General features: G+C 37.9%; 1 protein-coding gene across 1 annotated transcript in view; it reads right to left on the bottom strand.

The window, feature by feature from the left end:
* Window positions 1-17,132, bottom strand: part of RMND1 (required for meiotic nuclear division 1 homolog) — a 40,061-nt gene that overhangs the window by 17,584 nt on the left and 5,345 nt on the right. The window contains exons 2-6 of the mRNA XM_081044387.1: window positions 15,519-16,030; window positions 8,822-8,930; window positions 6,925-7,000; window positions 4,235-4,274; window positions 1,583-1,683 (exon numbers count right to left, since the gene is read on the bottom strand). Coding sequence (XP_080900513.1) covers window positions 1,583-1,683; window positions 4,235-4,274; window positions 6,925-7,000; window positions 8,822-8,930; window positions 15,519-16,016 — 824 coding nt within the window. The 5' untranslated portion in view covers window positions 16,017-16,030. The remainder of the gene's footprint in view (window positions 1-1,582; window positions 1,684-4,234; window positions 4,275-6,924; window positions 7,001-8,821; window positions 8,931-15,518; window positions 16,031-17,132) is intronic.

Raw genomic sequence — 17,132 nt, 5'->3', positions numbered from 1 at the left:
AATGTTGAATATAAAACTATATACACAGTGTAATCTAAAATTACAGGGATGTGGTGGGGGTGGGGAGGGAGATGGGAAGCTATGAAAAACTAAGGTATACGTGTAGAGAACTCCGGAAGGAAGTGGGGAGACAGGGAAAAGGAAGGAATTTGGGAATATAAACATCACAAGCAAATAGGAAAAGTATAGAGTAAACCTCCCCAAAAGACGTGAGGCAAGAAGAGATGGACAAAGCAGGGTGGACAAGGAGGCCTGACAGGAGGGCGGAGAGGCAGCATCTGCTCAGGTAGAGGGAAAAAAGAAGAGACAAGAGAGAGCAGCATTGACAAGATGTTTTATAAATGAGCCTAGCTCACGCATAGGGGGGCAGCAGATACCTGCAATCTTAGGCAGGACTCATGTAACAACCTCGTTGGTGGCTGCCAAGGTCTTTTTGAACGAAACCAAATCACTGAGTCTGGGGTCCAGGGTTAAGGACTTTACTCCTCCTTAGATAAAAGGTTGTGAGTGTGTGTGCGTGGGGGTGTGTTTCTGTGGGTGGGTGGAAGAGAGTACCAAGTCAGTAATAGTTTGATCTGGAAGGAGAGCACAAAAGAGGAATTTATGGGAATGATACCACAAGGCCAAATGCTTAATAATTAATAAAATTCTATTAGCGCCTCATTTGTTGTGTCTCTCAGGGTCACATCCTCATTTTCCACTGCAGCCACCATGGTGGGCCCAGGCCCTCACTCACTAGCCAGGAGCCCTTGGGCGACACAGAACATCTCTATCTCCTCTGAAAGTTAGTTAATTGCAATTACAGGTTTTTGTCAGGATTCAATGAAATGATGCATGAAAAGCAGTTAGAACAGTACCTGGCACAGGGAGAGTAATTTTGTTGGCTGTTATTACTTAGCTCTTACTCCATCTATTCTTTCCACAGCTAGTGTCTCTTCCAAATGTTATTAAAGCTCTCCTTTCATCACTTCTTTTCTTAATACGAAGATGTTGTCCTATTCCACTAGACACATAACTCCGCGAGGAAAAAGACCTTTCAATCTTCTTCCTACTGCCTTCTTTTTCTGCCCTAATATCTCTCTTCGGTTCCCCTTCGCTCAGGAAGGAATCCGCTAGTAGGTTGCCTACCCATATATCGTACCTGAAAATAGTGTGTCAGGACCCCACTTCTTGCAGGCACCCCGTTTCTACAGGTGGTTCTCTTAGACCATCCCTTCATTGTATTTCCTTGTTAAACCCAAAATCAATAGAGAAAAAAAGAGGGTTTACTTAAGAGAAAACTTTACTAGACCAATTGATTGGTTCATTCTGATGAAGGCATACTATTTTACTTGATTTAGGCTGCTTAGGAAAACTTACATTTTGGGGTTATACTGTCTATGTTTTAATTTATGGGTGGCCTGAGAAGGTAAAAAAATAATGTCTACCCACTTATAATTATTGTATTGTTTAGGCTTTGTATTTGTACCAATAACTTTTTTCTTAAAATTAGTTTCCAAATTCCTAAGTCATTTATCCCCTCTACTGTTTTACCTCATTATTCCAAATGCCACTTTCATAAATTTGACAAAATGTTGCTTACTCTGTTTTTATATAGTTAAGCTCTTCATTTTCCCAGTGTACCAATGCAATTTCATAGGGCTGAATTTCATGTTTTTCTAGAACTTGCATCACTTGCTTCATCTAGAAGAAAAGGAAGATCAACCTGATATTACACCTGACTCCTTCAGCGCAGAAGTATGTTACAGTGTTAATACATTTTCATTACATTTGATGACATTTCTTGTTAAGCTTTTAAGAAAAGAGCAATTTGATTTGTGATAGTAAACTCATCAGGAAGATATACTCATTTTGTCTTTATATTTGTAAAACACACGTTTTTACAAAGAAGAAAACAAGAATTATCATTATCCCACAACCCAAAGAAAACCACTAGTAAAATTATGGTTTGTATTCTTTAAATCTTTTAAAATATGTATAAGTAACATACTTCAAAAAATTTAAATGGGGCTGGCCCAGTGTGCTCCTAACACCGAGGTTGCTGGTTTGATTCCCACATGGGCCAGTGAGCTGCTTCCTCTATGGCTAAGATTGTGAACAACAGCTCTCCCTGGAGCTGGGCAGCCTTGTGCTGCTGCGCGGTCTTGCTGAGTGCTGCTGCGGGCTGCTGCGGGCTACTGTGAGCGGCCCGCGGCCAGTGTGAGAGGCCAGCAGCCATCATGGGCTGCCATCGGCTGCTGTGAGTGACCAGCAGGCAGCGTGAGCTGCTGTGGGCTACCATGTGCTGCCATGAGTGGCCAGTGTCCAACGTGAGTAGCCAGCAGCCATTGTGAGCAGGCAGCAGCCGGTGAGAGCTGCTGTGAGAGGCCGACCAAGGCCTGGCAACTGACTGCCTCAGCGGAGGGAGCGCAAGGCTCATAATACGCCAGGGAGCTAGACTGAAAAACAACGGATTGAACTGGAGTGGCGGGGGAAGCAGAAAGGGAAAATAAAATATTTAAACAAAAAGTGATAATCTCTCTGCTGTCCGGAACTCCTTCTCCCCAAAGGTAACCATTAAACATGGCACACAGCCTTCCAGACTTTTTTCTATGTGTGTATCTTCATTTATTTTGCTTATTATATGAAATGGGATCATACTGTGCATGTGAACATTTTCAAAGCTATTCTCCTTACTGCAGGAACCACAGTTTATTTAACTGTCCTAAATGTCCATCCATGGGAGATGATGTCTATAACCCACTGGTACAAGGTCAAAATGCACCATACTTATGTGTGTCACTTCATGACCTTGTGGGAATATTTCTTTAGGAATTGCTAGATAGTCACAAGTATGTAAAGCACAGGGAATATAATCACTATGCTGTACACCTGAAATTAATACAAAATAATATTGAATGTTAACTGTAATTGAAAAATTAAAAATGGGGGGAAAAGGTGAAGGGGAATAAGAAGTTCAAACAAATAAGTCATGGGGATATAATGTACAGCATGGGAAATATCGTTGATAATATTGTGATTGTGTGGTATGGTGTCAGACCGTTGCTGGGCTTATCATGGTGATCACTTCTTTAGGTATAGAAACGTTGAATAACTATGGTGTACACCTGAAACTGATATAATGTATGTTAGCTATACTGTTAAATAAAAATCTTTAAAAAAAAGACATGCACAATTATTATTTTAATAAATATTGCTAAACTGCCCTCCCAAATAGTTTTTTCCAATTTTAGAATCCAAACATTTATGAGAGCATTCTTTAAAAACTGGACATTATCAGCCTTTTACATCTTTGCCATTTCAAATAGCCTATTTGTATTACATTTTTTTCTTATATTTGTTGGTCATTTATATTTCCTTTAGGAAACCCTTTCCCCATCCCCACCACGGTGTGTGTGTGTGTGTATGTGTGTGTGTGAGTGTGTGTGTGTGTTTCCTCTTAGTAAAACTGGGATGGTATACGGTATATTTTTTTAACCAGCTCTGGTATTATATTGGTTATATTTTGTAACCTGCTCTTTAATTTAACTGTATTATATACATAGGCAATTTCCTAGAAATAGCTATTTTTCCACATGATTTTTGAGAGCTGTGGATTCTACTTTACGGGTATATTTAAACAAGCTTCCAACTATAATGTATTTTGGTTATTTCTCATTTCTGCTTTGTAAATAACACGTTGATGAACCTTTCTGGACATCATTCATCAGGCATAGCTACAATTATTTTCTTTAGAGAATTTTCTAGATGTAGAATTGCTGAGTTAAACATAAAGCTTTGATGAGTACTATCAAACTGCCTCTAAAAAGGTTGTATTAAATACATTCAGATTGGGATACGAAGAAATGAGTCCCTGTGAGTGATAAAGTTCTAGAAAACTGATCTAAAAATAAGACTCAGAGCAGCCAGCTCCCAGGGAACTGTGTACATTATCCATTTGGTAGATTGTCATGTATGAAATATATTTCCTTCCATCTATAGTGTAGCCAGGACTGTTCTGATTCTCCACAATTTAGTGTATGCTCAGAGAACAAAAAATGCAGGAAATTATAAGACAAAATAAACATTATTTTGGAAGATGAAACTGCTAGGATAAATATCACATAATACAAAGCAAATAAGTAGTAGATTATCTGTTAATTTATCTTCCAATGGCTCAGATTATTGAGTGCTAATTAACAACTTATTCTGAGAAAACCACATTTCTATACTTTTATACTTTAGTTACACTTACAGTTTTGTCTTTCACATTCCAGAACACAGCAGCTCCTTCCCTGATTTAAAGGAATAAAAGAATAAGCTAAGTTAAAGGTAGAATACATTCTTTTGGGCTATACATAAAGCCTTGCTTAGGGAACTTCTAGAATTCCAGAACGCAATTTAAAAAAAATATGATGTATTATTGATTGAACATTATGTTTCCCAGATGGATTTGCCAAAATAAGATGTATTTTTTTGAACTCTTGATAAAACCTGACCTCTCCAAAATTCATGACTTCTCTCATAATTTGCAGAACAAATAATTACTGTTAATACTACATAACTGTATCAGGTATCTATACTGTTTTATACCTGGTTCAATTCTGATATCAGGAATCAGAACAAGGAAAATTTTGAGACCTGTCTTAGCTCTCATTAGGCAGATTCTGCTGTAGGAGAAGAATAAAGAGGCATGCTTTTAACAGTTGTGGAATAAGGACACTGAGATAAATTAAAGCCTCAGATGGATAAAGGCACCGATAGGATACAGCCACACATCCCTACAGTGCTTACAATGAAACCACAGGAGGCCCTCTGAATCCAGTTCTGGCTTTGATAGAATTTAAAGCCTAAAAACTATAAATGAACTTGTTTTGATTTCTGAAGTTTGACGTGTTGAGCTGTTTCAGGTAGTAAATAAAAAAGGAGTACGGCTCTGGGCTGTTGCACTGGAGGAAGGAAAGGTGGAAATGAAAGAAAGATAAAAATATGTTGGTCCCATACTAGTCTTCAGACATTTCTTAAGCAATGTGCTTAGTATACTTGTATGTGTGGGTTTGTGCTTCGTATCTGGGATACAAAGATGAGCATGGTCTCGTTCCTATCCTCAAGGAACTCCCAGTCTAGAAAAGACTGATGATATCTAGACCTCCAATTACAATAGAGTGTGATCAATGCTGTAACAGAATTATGCAAAACATACTTGAATGTACATGGGAAGGACACAGTTCTTAAAGGAGCGGCAGAGCTAGTCAAAGGAGAGCCGAGAAGAGGCAACACAGCCGAGAACACAGCCTGGGCTGAGAGAAAAGGTGGGAGGGACAGGACTATGTCCAGAATAAACAGCCAGTAGTGTGAATGGCTGTGGATGGGAGGAAGTAGAGGGCAATCAGGTTAGAGGCAGGGAAGAGCCAACCCCGCAAGGAACTCTGTGCTGTGATGAGGAGTTTGGTCAATTTCCATAGACTTTTAGGCAGGAGAGTGTAGTGATCAGAATTACCTATGGAAAAATTATCCTGCCCATAATAGACAGACAGACTGGTGGTAGGGTGAGAAGACAGGCAGGAGACCAGGTAGCAAACTATTGCAATAGGCCAGCATCGGGTCTCAGGATATGGATTTAAAGCTACAGTCAGAGTATTAGTTCAGGGAACCATTTCTAGGCAGACAGGTCTCAGAAACTGAGCACCCTCCATCTAGAGCTGGGCGGTGCAGTATGGCACCCAGAAGCTTCGTGGGGCTACTGAGCACTGGGAAGATGCCTGGTCCAAACTGAGAGAGGCTTTGCTAAGTGTAAAACACACACCAGGTTTCCAACACTTAGTATGAAAAAAAGAATGTAACATCTCATTAATTATTGACAGATTACATGTGGAAATGATATTTTAGATATGTTGGGTTAAATAAAATAAAGTTTAGCTTCAGGCAATATACATTATTAGTGTTGTTCAAAATTAAATTCATCTTTTTTTAACTTTAAAAAATGTGGCTGTTAGAAAACATATCATTGCATATGAGGCATGCATTTGTGGCTTCACTGCATTTCTAATGGATGGCACTGACCTAAGGGACCGCAGAAATCCAAATTCCTCACTTGAGGCAAAGGGGACGCTATTCTACTTGGACTAAATGTTGAACTCTAGATTATCTCCAAAGTAACATCAAAAGCCAGGTGAGATGTCGACAGGAACAATGATAGAGCTTCCAGTTATCATCAACTACAAGGATAAAGACCAGAAAAACTTTATCAAAGTTTGGATTCTTATGGATGTTCCATATGCTTCTGTTCTGTCACTTATTAGTCCCACAATTGTGGGTAATTCACCTAATCCCTCAGACCCTTGGTTTCCTCAGCTGCAGAACGGGGAATAACAGTCCTTTCTCAACCATTGTGAGGATAACATGAAATTATTCCAAGTGGTTCCTATTATCATGACCCTTCCCCTCAGCTCCTCTGGAGTATCTGATATTAAAACAACCTTTAAATAAAGGAATAGATGTACACGAGTCAGGGTCCCGGTCTGAAGTCTCTGGATGGGTAAAGTCGGTGAAAACTTTAGCTAAAGAGCTCTAGAGGGAGGAGGAAAAGGAAGAAAAGACAGCAGGGCAGGCAGCAGGAGTCCAGGAAGGAGCACTGAAGACGAATGGGAAGTAGGATTCTTGACATACACTTGGTAAATGTAAATAAACCCAGATTTCCAAATAGAGACAAGCCAGGAGAAGATTCTTCACTGGTTTTAAAAATTCTTTATTTTGTAAGAGGATTTACCAGAAGACTCCTAAAACTGACAAGCCCTCCTAGATAAAATAAGAATCAAAGGATAAACTGAAACCACAAATTGTGAGCACATTCACTGCTGACAGAGGAGATATACATACGTCTTTACAAGACCACATGACCTGACCGCTAGCCCATTTCCCAGTGGGGTTTCTTTCTTGTCTCACCTGAAGAAGAATATTGTTCCAGGATCACCTTCTTTTGCAGAATTTTCGACACCCATCACCAAAATATTTGCTGCATCTGTGATTTAAAGTAAATGGCTAAAAAGCTACTATGTCATGAGGTGACACAAGGTTTAAGAATCACCTATAAACTTTTAACCAAGAATTTAGGATCATTTCTTCATATACCATTAGGTACTCTGTAACACACTGTTTTAAGGTTTCTGAAAGTATTTAGTATACGAAAATGAAAGGATCATACAAAATTACTTTCACAAAACATTCAATGACCTGTGATACTATTAGTGCTATTTGAAACTTCATTCACACCCATTTTGATTCAGTAATCACCAGTCCAGCTAATAATATTTAAAGTGTTAGTTTCAACACAACTATGGCTCAAAGTGTAAACTTCTTTCTACAAAATTAAAATAAAATTTGAAGAACCATTAATAATAAAATACAATTTTATTATTGTAAATAATAAAATACAATTTTATTTATAATATAATTTTATATATTAACAGTATAATTCTCAAACGACTAATAATATAATTCTAAAACTACTAATTCTGCTAAATTTTAAATTACATTGTGTAAATTGTGGGTAATAGAAAATATACAGAAACAAAGATATTGACCATTTCAAAATATATCTGATTTCAAAGTTAATTATGAGAACTACCACAGTAGTCATCTGTAACATTTAAATATTTTAACCTTTTAAATATTATCAAATATATATTAATATACAGATACTCATCAATAAGTTCTTTATATATCAGCATAGTAATATTTGTTATAACTATATAGTCTATAATATAAATTATAAATAATCTGCTAATATATTAATAAATATACTAATAGTAATACGTAAAAAGTTATATATAATTTCCTAACCTAAAAACAGGATCTCACAGTTTCAGAATTCCTGAGGTTGGGGGCTGAGGGGTTCAGACAGAGACCAAATCCTAAACCACCTTTTTTGGGTGAACTCTAACTTCCTCAAGTGCTATATCCTGAGGGCCAAGTTCACCTACGCAGCCAAGAGCAACATAAAGGAAATGGAAAAGACTCAGGCCAGTGAGAATGGTCCAAGGAGCCCCCAAGTATGCAGTGTACAAGCCATCCTGCCTGATGGCCAAGGACATCCCTGGGTAAGTTTTTTAGGGGCCCTGGACATAGCTCTGTTTTTCTAACTCAATTATGTTTGTTTTTGCCATCAAATAGCACAAATAGTCTGTTCAGATCATCAAGGCTGAAAAAGCATGATGACATTTCCACTATTTTTTATGGGGTCAATGGCTCTTAAGAATTTTCTCTGTAGCAAAGAGGTTTTCAACCTGCTATTTTTGCTGCTTTGAGGTAAATTCATGATTTTCCATCAAAATGTTCCAAGTTACTTATTTTTTAATATAAAGCAGGCTGATTTCTCAAGACTCCTTCCTGATACTATTCTACTACCCTCAATTTATTTTAATTCTCTTTATAATATTGTGTTTACCTTATAATTTTGTTAATTTTAAAGTATTAGATTATACTGGTAAATTTTTCTTTAAAGTCTCTCCTCAACATTTCGATCAATTTCCTGGTTCTTCTGTTAATACTTTTCAATCTGACAGAAATGAGATGCCATGGCCTTTGATTATCCTAAGGAATAGTGATGCCATAAAGTTTAATAGGTCTTACTGACTATAATCTGAGAACTGAGTTCTCTGCAGAAACATTTTAATTTCTTATCTTTGTATGTCATTTGTATGAAGAGATTCAACGCCACTGTTTTGACGCAATCTTTTAAATAGAAAATGAAACTTAAGCAAATGCATATATAATTGCATATCACAGGAAAATTGTTTTCTTAATACATTTTAACATACTTGGCCCCAGGTTCAAGATGTACCTCTAGGCAAGCTTGTTACTTCCACATATCCATGAGAGGCCAGATCTTGAGACAGACTTCCAAGATGATATTCGTCTGCAGTCGCAAATGCTGTGCAGTGCATCAGGTCCTGTGTCAGCGAGATTAGCATGACACTGATTAGCAAGAGACTAAGTGTCTGCAAGGGTTGCTGTCACCTTCAGGACTCCATCTTGCAAAGCTAGCACTTGGGAACGTTTTCTTTATACATCTCAAAAGCCTCATCCAAGGGCTATGTCAAGGATGAGGAGAAAGAAGCAACAGGGAGACAGATTTCAGCAGAATCTATGAATGATTCTCGTGCTAGCCAGAAAGACACAATGGACTATCCTGAAAGGGGAGCTGCTCCCCAACTGGTAGTATTTCAAGCACAGACTGAGCAAAAGATAATTAAGGCATCAAATGGCTGCCTGGAGGAAATGCTATTTAAAAAGTCTCTCTAACCCTGAGTTTTCCATGACTCTTTCACAGCAACATTATTATTTGAGGTTATTTGATAGCTTGTCACTTGCCTTGTACTGGCAGAGATCACTATAAATCTACAAAGGAATTACAGAACTTTTACTCTGGTTAATATTAAATAATAAGTTCTGTAAATCTGAGAATGTACTCAGGTTTGGTTAGTGCTTTGGTTCCTGCACTGTGTCTCATCTGTGTATACACGTACACATTCATGGTTTGTGTCTCTACAGTACACACGGGGAAAGTAACACGGCACCATTTGTCAGACTAAGTCACGTCCCATTAGTGAGTCCTGATAGCATTTTAGTTGGCCCAAACCAGCTTTAAAAAAAAATACAACACAAAAAACTAAATAGAATAAACAGAAAATATTAAAGTACATTATTCACAGTAAGGTTAAATTTTTATGATGTGGTTTTCACTTAGATATGTCTAAGTGTGTATACAGTCACTATGTACATATAATATAAAATACATTTCTCACTTCAGGATGTGGTCAGTAAAGGTCAAAAGCGATCAGTATAGGCGCTGAGAGCTCAGGCACAGACACTAATTTAAAAAATCAGAATAACAATAATGCCTACTTTATAGGATTCTGGGGAAGTTTAAATAAGCTGATCAATGTCAACTGCTCGGAACCATGACTGGCACAAATGTTCAACATTTTGTGGTTAGTTATTATTGCACATACAGATATGTTTAAACAGTCAAAATTTAAGGGAAATTAAAAAGCTTATCAAGTAACTACATCTGAATTTTCATACTGTTTCTCCGTAAAGAGACCTAGCCAGACAATCAGCGCTAATGTGTCTTTTGGAGCAAAAATTAATATAAGACCCAGTCTTATGTGACCCGGTCTTATATATTATATCATATAAGACCCGGTCTTACATTACAGTAAAATAAGAACAGGTCTTATAAATTTTTGCTCCAAAAGACTCCTTAGAGCTGATTGTCTGCTAGGTCTTCTTTTCGGGCAAACATGGTATGTTCATAATGTTGTTTTTAATGTGTACTCATCAGAACATTAGTGATTCTTTCTTTTTTTTTTTTTGCCCTACCCCCTCTCACCCTCCCCCACCCCCTGCCCCGTTTTTTCAAGCCGTTGTTTCTCAGTTCAGTTGTAGGGCATAGCTTCCCAGCCCATGCTGGTATTATAAGCCTTGCACGTCCATCCGTCCCCCCCCTCCCCCCCGCCCCACGCAGGTAGTAGGTCACTGGTCATTGGTCGGCTGCTCACAGCAGCTTACCTCATGGGCAGCTCTTGTTGGCTGCTGGCTGCTCACACCAACTGCCGGCCACTCACGCAGACTGTGGGCGACACGCCGGTTGCTGGCCACTCGTGGCTGCTGGCCACTCACCATTAGTGATTTTATTATCTTTTGATACATATGGTGCTTTCGCCATCATTGGTCAAAAGAGATTTATGAGTCATTTATTCCTGGGATTTACTTATCTCAGCTCCTTTTAAATTCTTTCCCTTTCTGTTTCATTACTCCTAGTATGAAATTTAAGAAAAGTAATGTATTAGTTCCTTCCTTCCTCCAACTTTGGTCACTTAACTCTTGGCCCTTTCTCAAGAAATGACCTAACCTTGCTTTGTCTTTTCCTCAACTTGTTACACAGTTCTAGTGTGTTGTTTAAAAAGTAGTACAGGAATTAACAGAGGACCAAGGATACTCACAAACTGAAAAACCTAAAAGCACTAAAATATCTACTCATACGCAAAATGGTTTTAATTGAATAGGAAAAAAATAAAAGCCAGACAAAGCTGAAATGGTTGTTGAATGTGAGGATGGATGGATGTAGCACCCTCCTTTTCCAGTTATCTGATAAGCTGATTCCTTTTGTTGCCTGGAGGTAGGAACACAAACGTGGATCCTTCCAGCCAAAGTATAGATAGTTGCTAGATAGTTACTGGAGCACAAGAATCAGTCTGCTTAAGATTTAGAACTGCCAACACTATCAGTTCTTTTAAGGCTCCATGGAGTTAAAAAGAGCTGACAGGATATGAGATTAAGCTGAATGAAAGAAAGGAATCCTGTTTAGAGGTATCTGGAAGACTGGACAAATTTATTGCAGCTTGCTAAGCAAAACCACAGTATATTAGATTGGATGTCAGAATTGTATCTGTGACTGCAATAGCTGACAGGCTTAGTTTGGGCCAGAGTGGGAAGAGCAGGAGGCACAAAGAAAAAGATAGGAAATAAGGGGAAGGTCAAGAGCTAGTTCAGTGGAGGACCTTCCCGTAACTGTACTGGAAATGGCAGAGCCCAACTGTCTCCAGAATCAGAATTGTGGACTGGCTGCCCAGAGAACTACACAACTCAGGAGTCGACTCACATAGTACTTTTAAGATCTGAATTAACTTATCAACAATAAACTGCGATTTCACACAAAATACAAATTTCCACCATCTTTTGCTCATGTGGAAGATCTGGCACTGACTGACGAGGGTTGAGGGAGGGGTGCTGGTGCTCCAGCCCACGTGTTCCCTCCTACTCCCTGCTGTCTCACACCTGCTTCACTGCCATTTATGTTACTGACCAGGTCCATCTGTGCTGAAAATTTACACTATTTTGTGTAAAAATGGGGCAAAGCAAAGCATTTAATCACTATTTCCATGAGAAAATTTATTCTGAGCTCCAAATAGTCAGATTATAAATAAAATTTAAAACGCAAGCTGTTTTTCCTTAGCCGTTCCAAGGATCTTCTTTGCAGATTCTTTGAAGAATGTCACATTTCCTTCCCTCACCATGTCCTATTTAGTTTGGCTCAAAGTTCTAGCCAATATCACATAGCTTATATGGCTTGCCACACTGCTTTCTGTATCCTCCTTAAACGTTTTGGATCTGAGTCTCTGCTTTAAGTTACGGCTTTTTCTATTAATAAATGATTCACAAAGTTTTTCAATTTGACTTGGTAGACATCTTTTTTTGGTTTTATTTCCTTTGCGTTTAAGTTCCACGGCTGTATTTAAATCCACTTGGTAAAGGGAAAAAGAGCTATGAAGTGTCTTGTCTGCATTTTATTCCCTATTAATTAAAGGTGTTACTTTGTAAGAGGCTTTCATTTTCATATATTTCTTTTTCTGGATTTTTTAAATGAATCATTATTTATTAAGCATTTTACACATACACACACACCAGATTTCAGGTTTTAAAATGAGTTTCAACAACTTGTTCTTAAATAAATTGCCAAACCAACCTAAAATTGGATTTAAGACCTAAATTTAGGCCTTTCTATTTTAAAATGTTAAAAATAAAACAAAACAACCCAAGAAAACCATTACACTTCAATATGTGTTTTTCTGGCCACAGAGAACATGTTCCAGCAGATGGGGCTAGAAATCTCTGTATGATTCAGAGCACTGCACACTCTGATGGAACATTTTTCTTAAAACAGAGTTTATCTTCATTCACATTCTATTATCGAAGAATGTTAGTACATTACAGCAATGTTGTTTCTAAATTACTAAGGGAAAAATGCATATTTATCCTGTTTCACACAGATTGTAGGTGCAAGTTATTAAACACGGATACACTTTACATTACTAGTATGATGCTTTAGCTTTTAAGCTTTTTGACCACAACCCACGGTGAGAAATCCTTTCATATACACAGCACATATATACACATGTGCACACACACCAGTAACTGACACAAAGCTTCCCAAAACAATATTTACCTTTACCATGAGTAATGCATTCTGATACCTTCTATTTCATTTAAAAAAAAAAAAAGATTAACAATCTACTAGTTAAATTTACAGTACACTGTGGTGTTTGTCTGAAAACCACCTCTGGGCATTCCAGCACTCTCCCTCTTATGCCAGGCCCCATGCTGCCCAGAGCAGTCAGTGGTTCTTAAGCTCTGGCTTCCTTCTCCTCAAAGACAGGACACACCAACTAGTAGCACTATTGCTACCATGATTAATTCTGAGCCAATGTGATGGGGGTTGAGTATGTCAGTAGATAACGAGACCTTTGCCAATGAGACCAGGCAGAATTGATTCCAATATAGAGGTGATTAATCTCAACCCGTTGATTTCAAGAGCATGCTATGTGGAAGGAGAGGGCAGTTCAGGGACACATGTGGGGAAAGAGACAAAGCACACCTGCTTCAGGTACGGAGTAGAGTCCCTTCCTGTTTCAGTTCAGAGGGTGCAGAAAGGGCTACAGCACCCCAAAGCATTCACCAGGCCCATGAGCCCATGTGGAGATGGAGGGGCCCTCCATTTGGGACAGATAAAAGCCTGTCTTCACCCCATGGAGAGTACCTACTCACATCTCGACTGTGTTCACCTATGGAAAGTAAAATCACCAAAAAATAGTTCCAGAATTATATTACCTCAGATCACTTTCGAAATGCTTTCAGAAATGTAAAATTTTCTATCATTTTCCGTGCTTTCAGAGAGACATTACTGTTTCTGTTTTTGCACAACTCCAACTGAAGTCACATCTATTATGTTACATAATCTCTTCTATATAAGGACCCAGGGAATAAATGACTCCTTAAATTTGGCAATGGAGAAAGTTAGCTCTCGTAAGACATTTTTAATCCCCCCCCCACCCCATTAGACCACAGAAATACACAACTCAGGAGGATTTCCTCCTTTCTTTAATCATTGGGCTTCTCAGAACTAAACGTTCAGCTAAATGAGTAATTCATACCAGATACTTGGTAACCTTTATTTCTCTGTTTATGTCAATTGTTTGCTCTATTGTAAATGTAATGCTTTTATCATCTCATTTGAAACTGTTAAATTTTGAAAATCTACTTCAAATCCTTTCCTGGAAGCAGAAAAAAAATCCTACAGAAAAATAAAAAGTGGAGTTTAGGAAAATTGCTTCAATGTCTCATGAAAGCCCAGAGAAATAATGCCTCTTTAATAGTTTACAACCGACAACTACAAAAAAAGTGACATCTCTGACCTTATCACATCTTCATAAGACACCTGATTATATTCTGTGCTGCTAGATATAACAAAAGAAAACAAAAGGAGTTGCTCTTCTTTTTTGTATCTGCCATGAATTTAGGTTTTTGTATTTAATTTCATCTCAGTCACTTAGATTCTGAATTTCCCGGACTATCACAAAGCTAAACAATATAATCAAAAGTCAGGTGCTAGGAAGAAGAAACTGAGAGCAGTACATGTGAAACTCTTTCATCCTTCATATCTGGGTTCAGAGAAACCATAGAAGAATTCAGACAAAACTAGAATCCAAAATAAAAATCATCAATCAACTCCTAACTTCATAACCTGAGGATGACTTGTGAAGGTCTGTACACCTTTTCAAAGGTCAGCTACACAGTGGGAAAAAAAAAAAAAAAAGCACACAACCAAATGAAATATGCTCAGGGTCTATTCCTTGGAATCCAGATTTTCTTTCAGAAAGGCACATTTTCTGTTGTCTGATAGATCAAGATTTAAATATGATCTATCAAGTTTTAAATATTGATCAAGGCCTGACCAAGTTTTAAATATTCTACATTCCTACTTTTAAAATGGAGAACTACAGACATAAATCCCTTTGCTTCTTTTCTATCCCTTCTAACTTAATAGACATTTATTAAGTATAAGGCACAGTTCTAGGTATTATTATGCAAGATACGAAGGTTAACAAATAATTTGTTCCCGACCCTAAATATTTATCATACAGAAGGGAAAGGTGATTATAGCTGAGAAATTCCCACAAACCTTTTAATAGTGAATAAAAATATCCCCTTCAACCTTCAAAGGACAGAAAAGCAAAACCTCCTCGCTGCCTTTTGATCCTACCATGCCCTGTCATTTCACTACCTCATGCCATGCAGTCACCATGCTCACCTGTCTACAGAGATACCAAAAAAATTATTTTTTAATTTAATAAAAGAATTTCTACAGTTTTTTTTAAATGGGTGTTTTTACAGTACCATTGCTAGACTGGACTAAATAGTAGCCTTCGTTTTCAAAGAAGACCAATAACAAACCCTTTCACAAACTGTCATTTTTACATTTAATAGCCTATCTTTTGTCTTTATCTGTATCACTAATTCTCAAAATTAAGATTTTTGTTCCCTTTTACTATAACAAGTTTTACTAATAGGCTTCAAAGATCTTGAAAAAAATGCTCCGCTGGTCACCAGTTCTCTTCCACTCGCAGGAAGGCTATGCTGCAGGGCACTAAAGAGAGAGACTATTGTGAAACAGAAGTGCCACCGCCACACGTTTTTACCTCATTCACAGACAGAACGGGAAGGTTGGTCCTGGATGGCTGCCTGGTCCTCGAGGCTTTTAGTGGTCTCTTGATCTGTGGAAAGTCTTGTTTAGAAACAAACGTTTCTGGTGATGTGGATGAGTAGTGCCTCTCTAATATTTTTATAAACCACTTAGAACCTAATAGATTTGGTTTGTGAGTCACTTTCCGGTGAGTACCCAAAGACTTCCTGGTTGGAAGACATGCTTTTTCATCTTGGCAATATGCAGTGTTTATTGTATAGAATATGCTTGTATTTGAGGGGTTCTGGTTCATTTCCAGAATCTGGGGCTTATTCAAACCGCCAACTGATGTACCAGGAAAGAAAAAATCCAAGATTGGGTCACTTGTCTGGGCGCCACGTGTTGTCCTCTCCTTAAGTGGTTTTACTGTTTGATGAACGAATTTTTGGCCGTGACATGCTTTTGATAAAACACAGTGAGATCCGGTCAGGGCTCTGAGAAGTCTGGCTGACATCACCACATCCCAAGCTAAAAGAAAAAAATTCAAAGTTCAAGGTTTTTAAAAAATGTTTTTATATATATATGTATATATTTTCCTAAATAATACACATATTTCTAGGATAATTTATTTATTTATATTTATTTATTTTTTATTTTTTATTTATTGGGGTGACAATTGTTAGTAAAATTACATAGATTTCAGGTGTAAAATTCCGTATTACATCATCTATAAATCCCATTGAATACACATATTTCTGTAACAATTTAACAAAATAGATACATCTTAACCTAAGTCTAGTAAAGAAAGAAAAAAGGTTAAAAAAAGTAAATACAAGTATTTCCACCACTTTTCCTTGGTCAACCTTTGGCTTCCTTTCTGGAATGTTACAACATTATTAAGCTATTGACATGACAAGGACCTTCAAAAAGAAAAATAGAGCGATGGGATCTCTTCACTTACTTCCTTAGCATACCATCTATTTAAAAAAATCTGTACTTATAAATTCTTCAAAATTTATTCATCCTTTACAATAAGCTAGGGCCAGGGACACTCCCATGAAAGGACAGGGGGCCCTGCCATCAAGGTGCCCATGGGCTCCTGGGGCAGACAAGGCACTTTCAACTGCTCACTGTAACTCAGCGGAAAAGGTCCTAAGCCCTACAGGGAAACACATGAGGAGCTTGCGAAATTCTACAGGAGGAGTCAGGAAAAGCTCCCAGAAAGATTTAAGCTGCTACTTAAAGGGGAAGGTGCTTTTCAGGTTGAGGGTTGGCATGGCCGATGGGGGTGCGGGATATCATAGATACACACACACTCCAGATAAAGGAAACAGATCGTGTATGTAAGTAATCGCCTCCTTTATTTACAGTATATTTGTTCTTTAAAAGGAAGCCTGTCATAGGCAATTAATGACAATAATTCTTTAAAAAATATAACATGTTAGGAGCTGGGGATACAGGCATGAGTTAATGATCTCTGAATTCACAGTTCTGGCAGGGAAAACAGACAGAAAAACGTGATTAAGTACTAACTCAGAGGTATGTACAAATTGTTGGGCCCAGAGAAGGGAGCATCTGGGGGCAGAGGAGTGGATGGGACGTGTTCACAGAGGTGACATTTGAACTGGGT

Source organism: Rhinolophus hipposideros (assembly GCF_964194185.1).
Source record: "Rhinolophus hipposideros genome assembly, chromosome: 3".
NCBI classification, from domain to species: domain Eukaryota; kingdom Metazoa; phylum Chordata; class Mammalia; order Chiroptera; family Rhinolophidae; genus Rhinolophus; species Rhinolophus hipposideros.
Note: the sequence above shows the minus strand (reverse complement) of the source record. Positions and strands in the feature narration are given on the sequence as shown.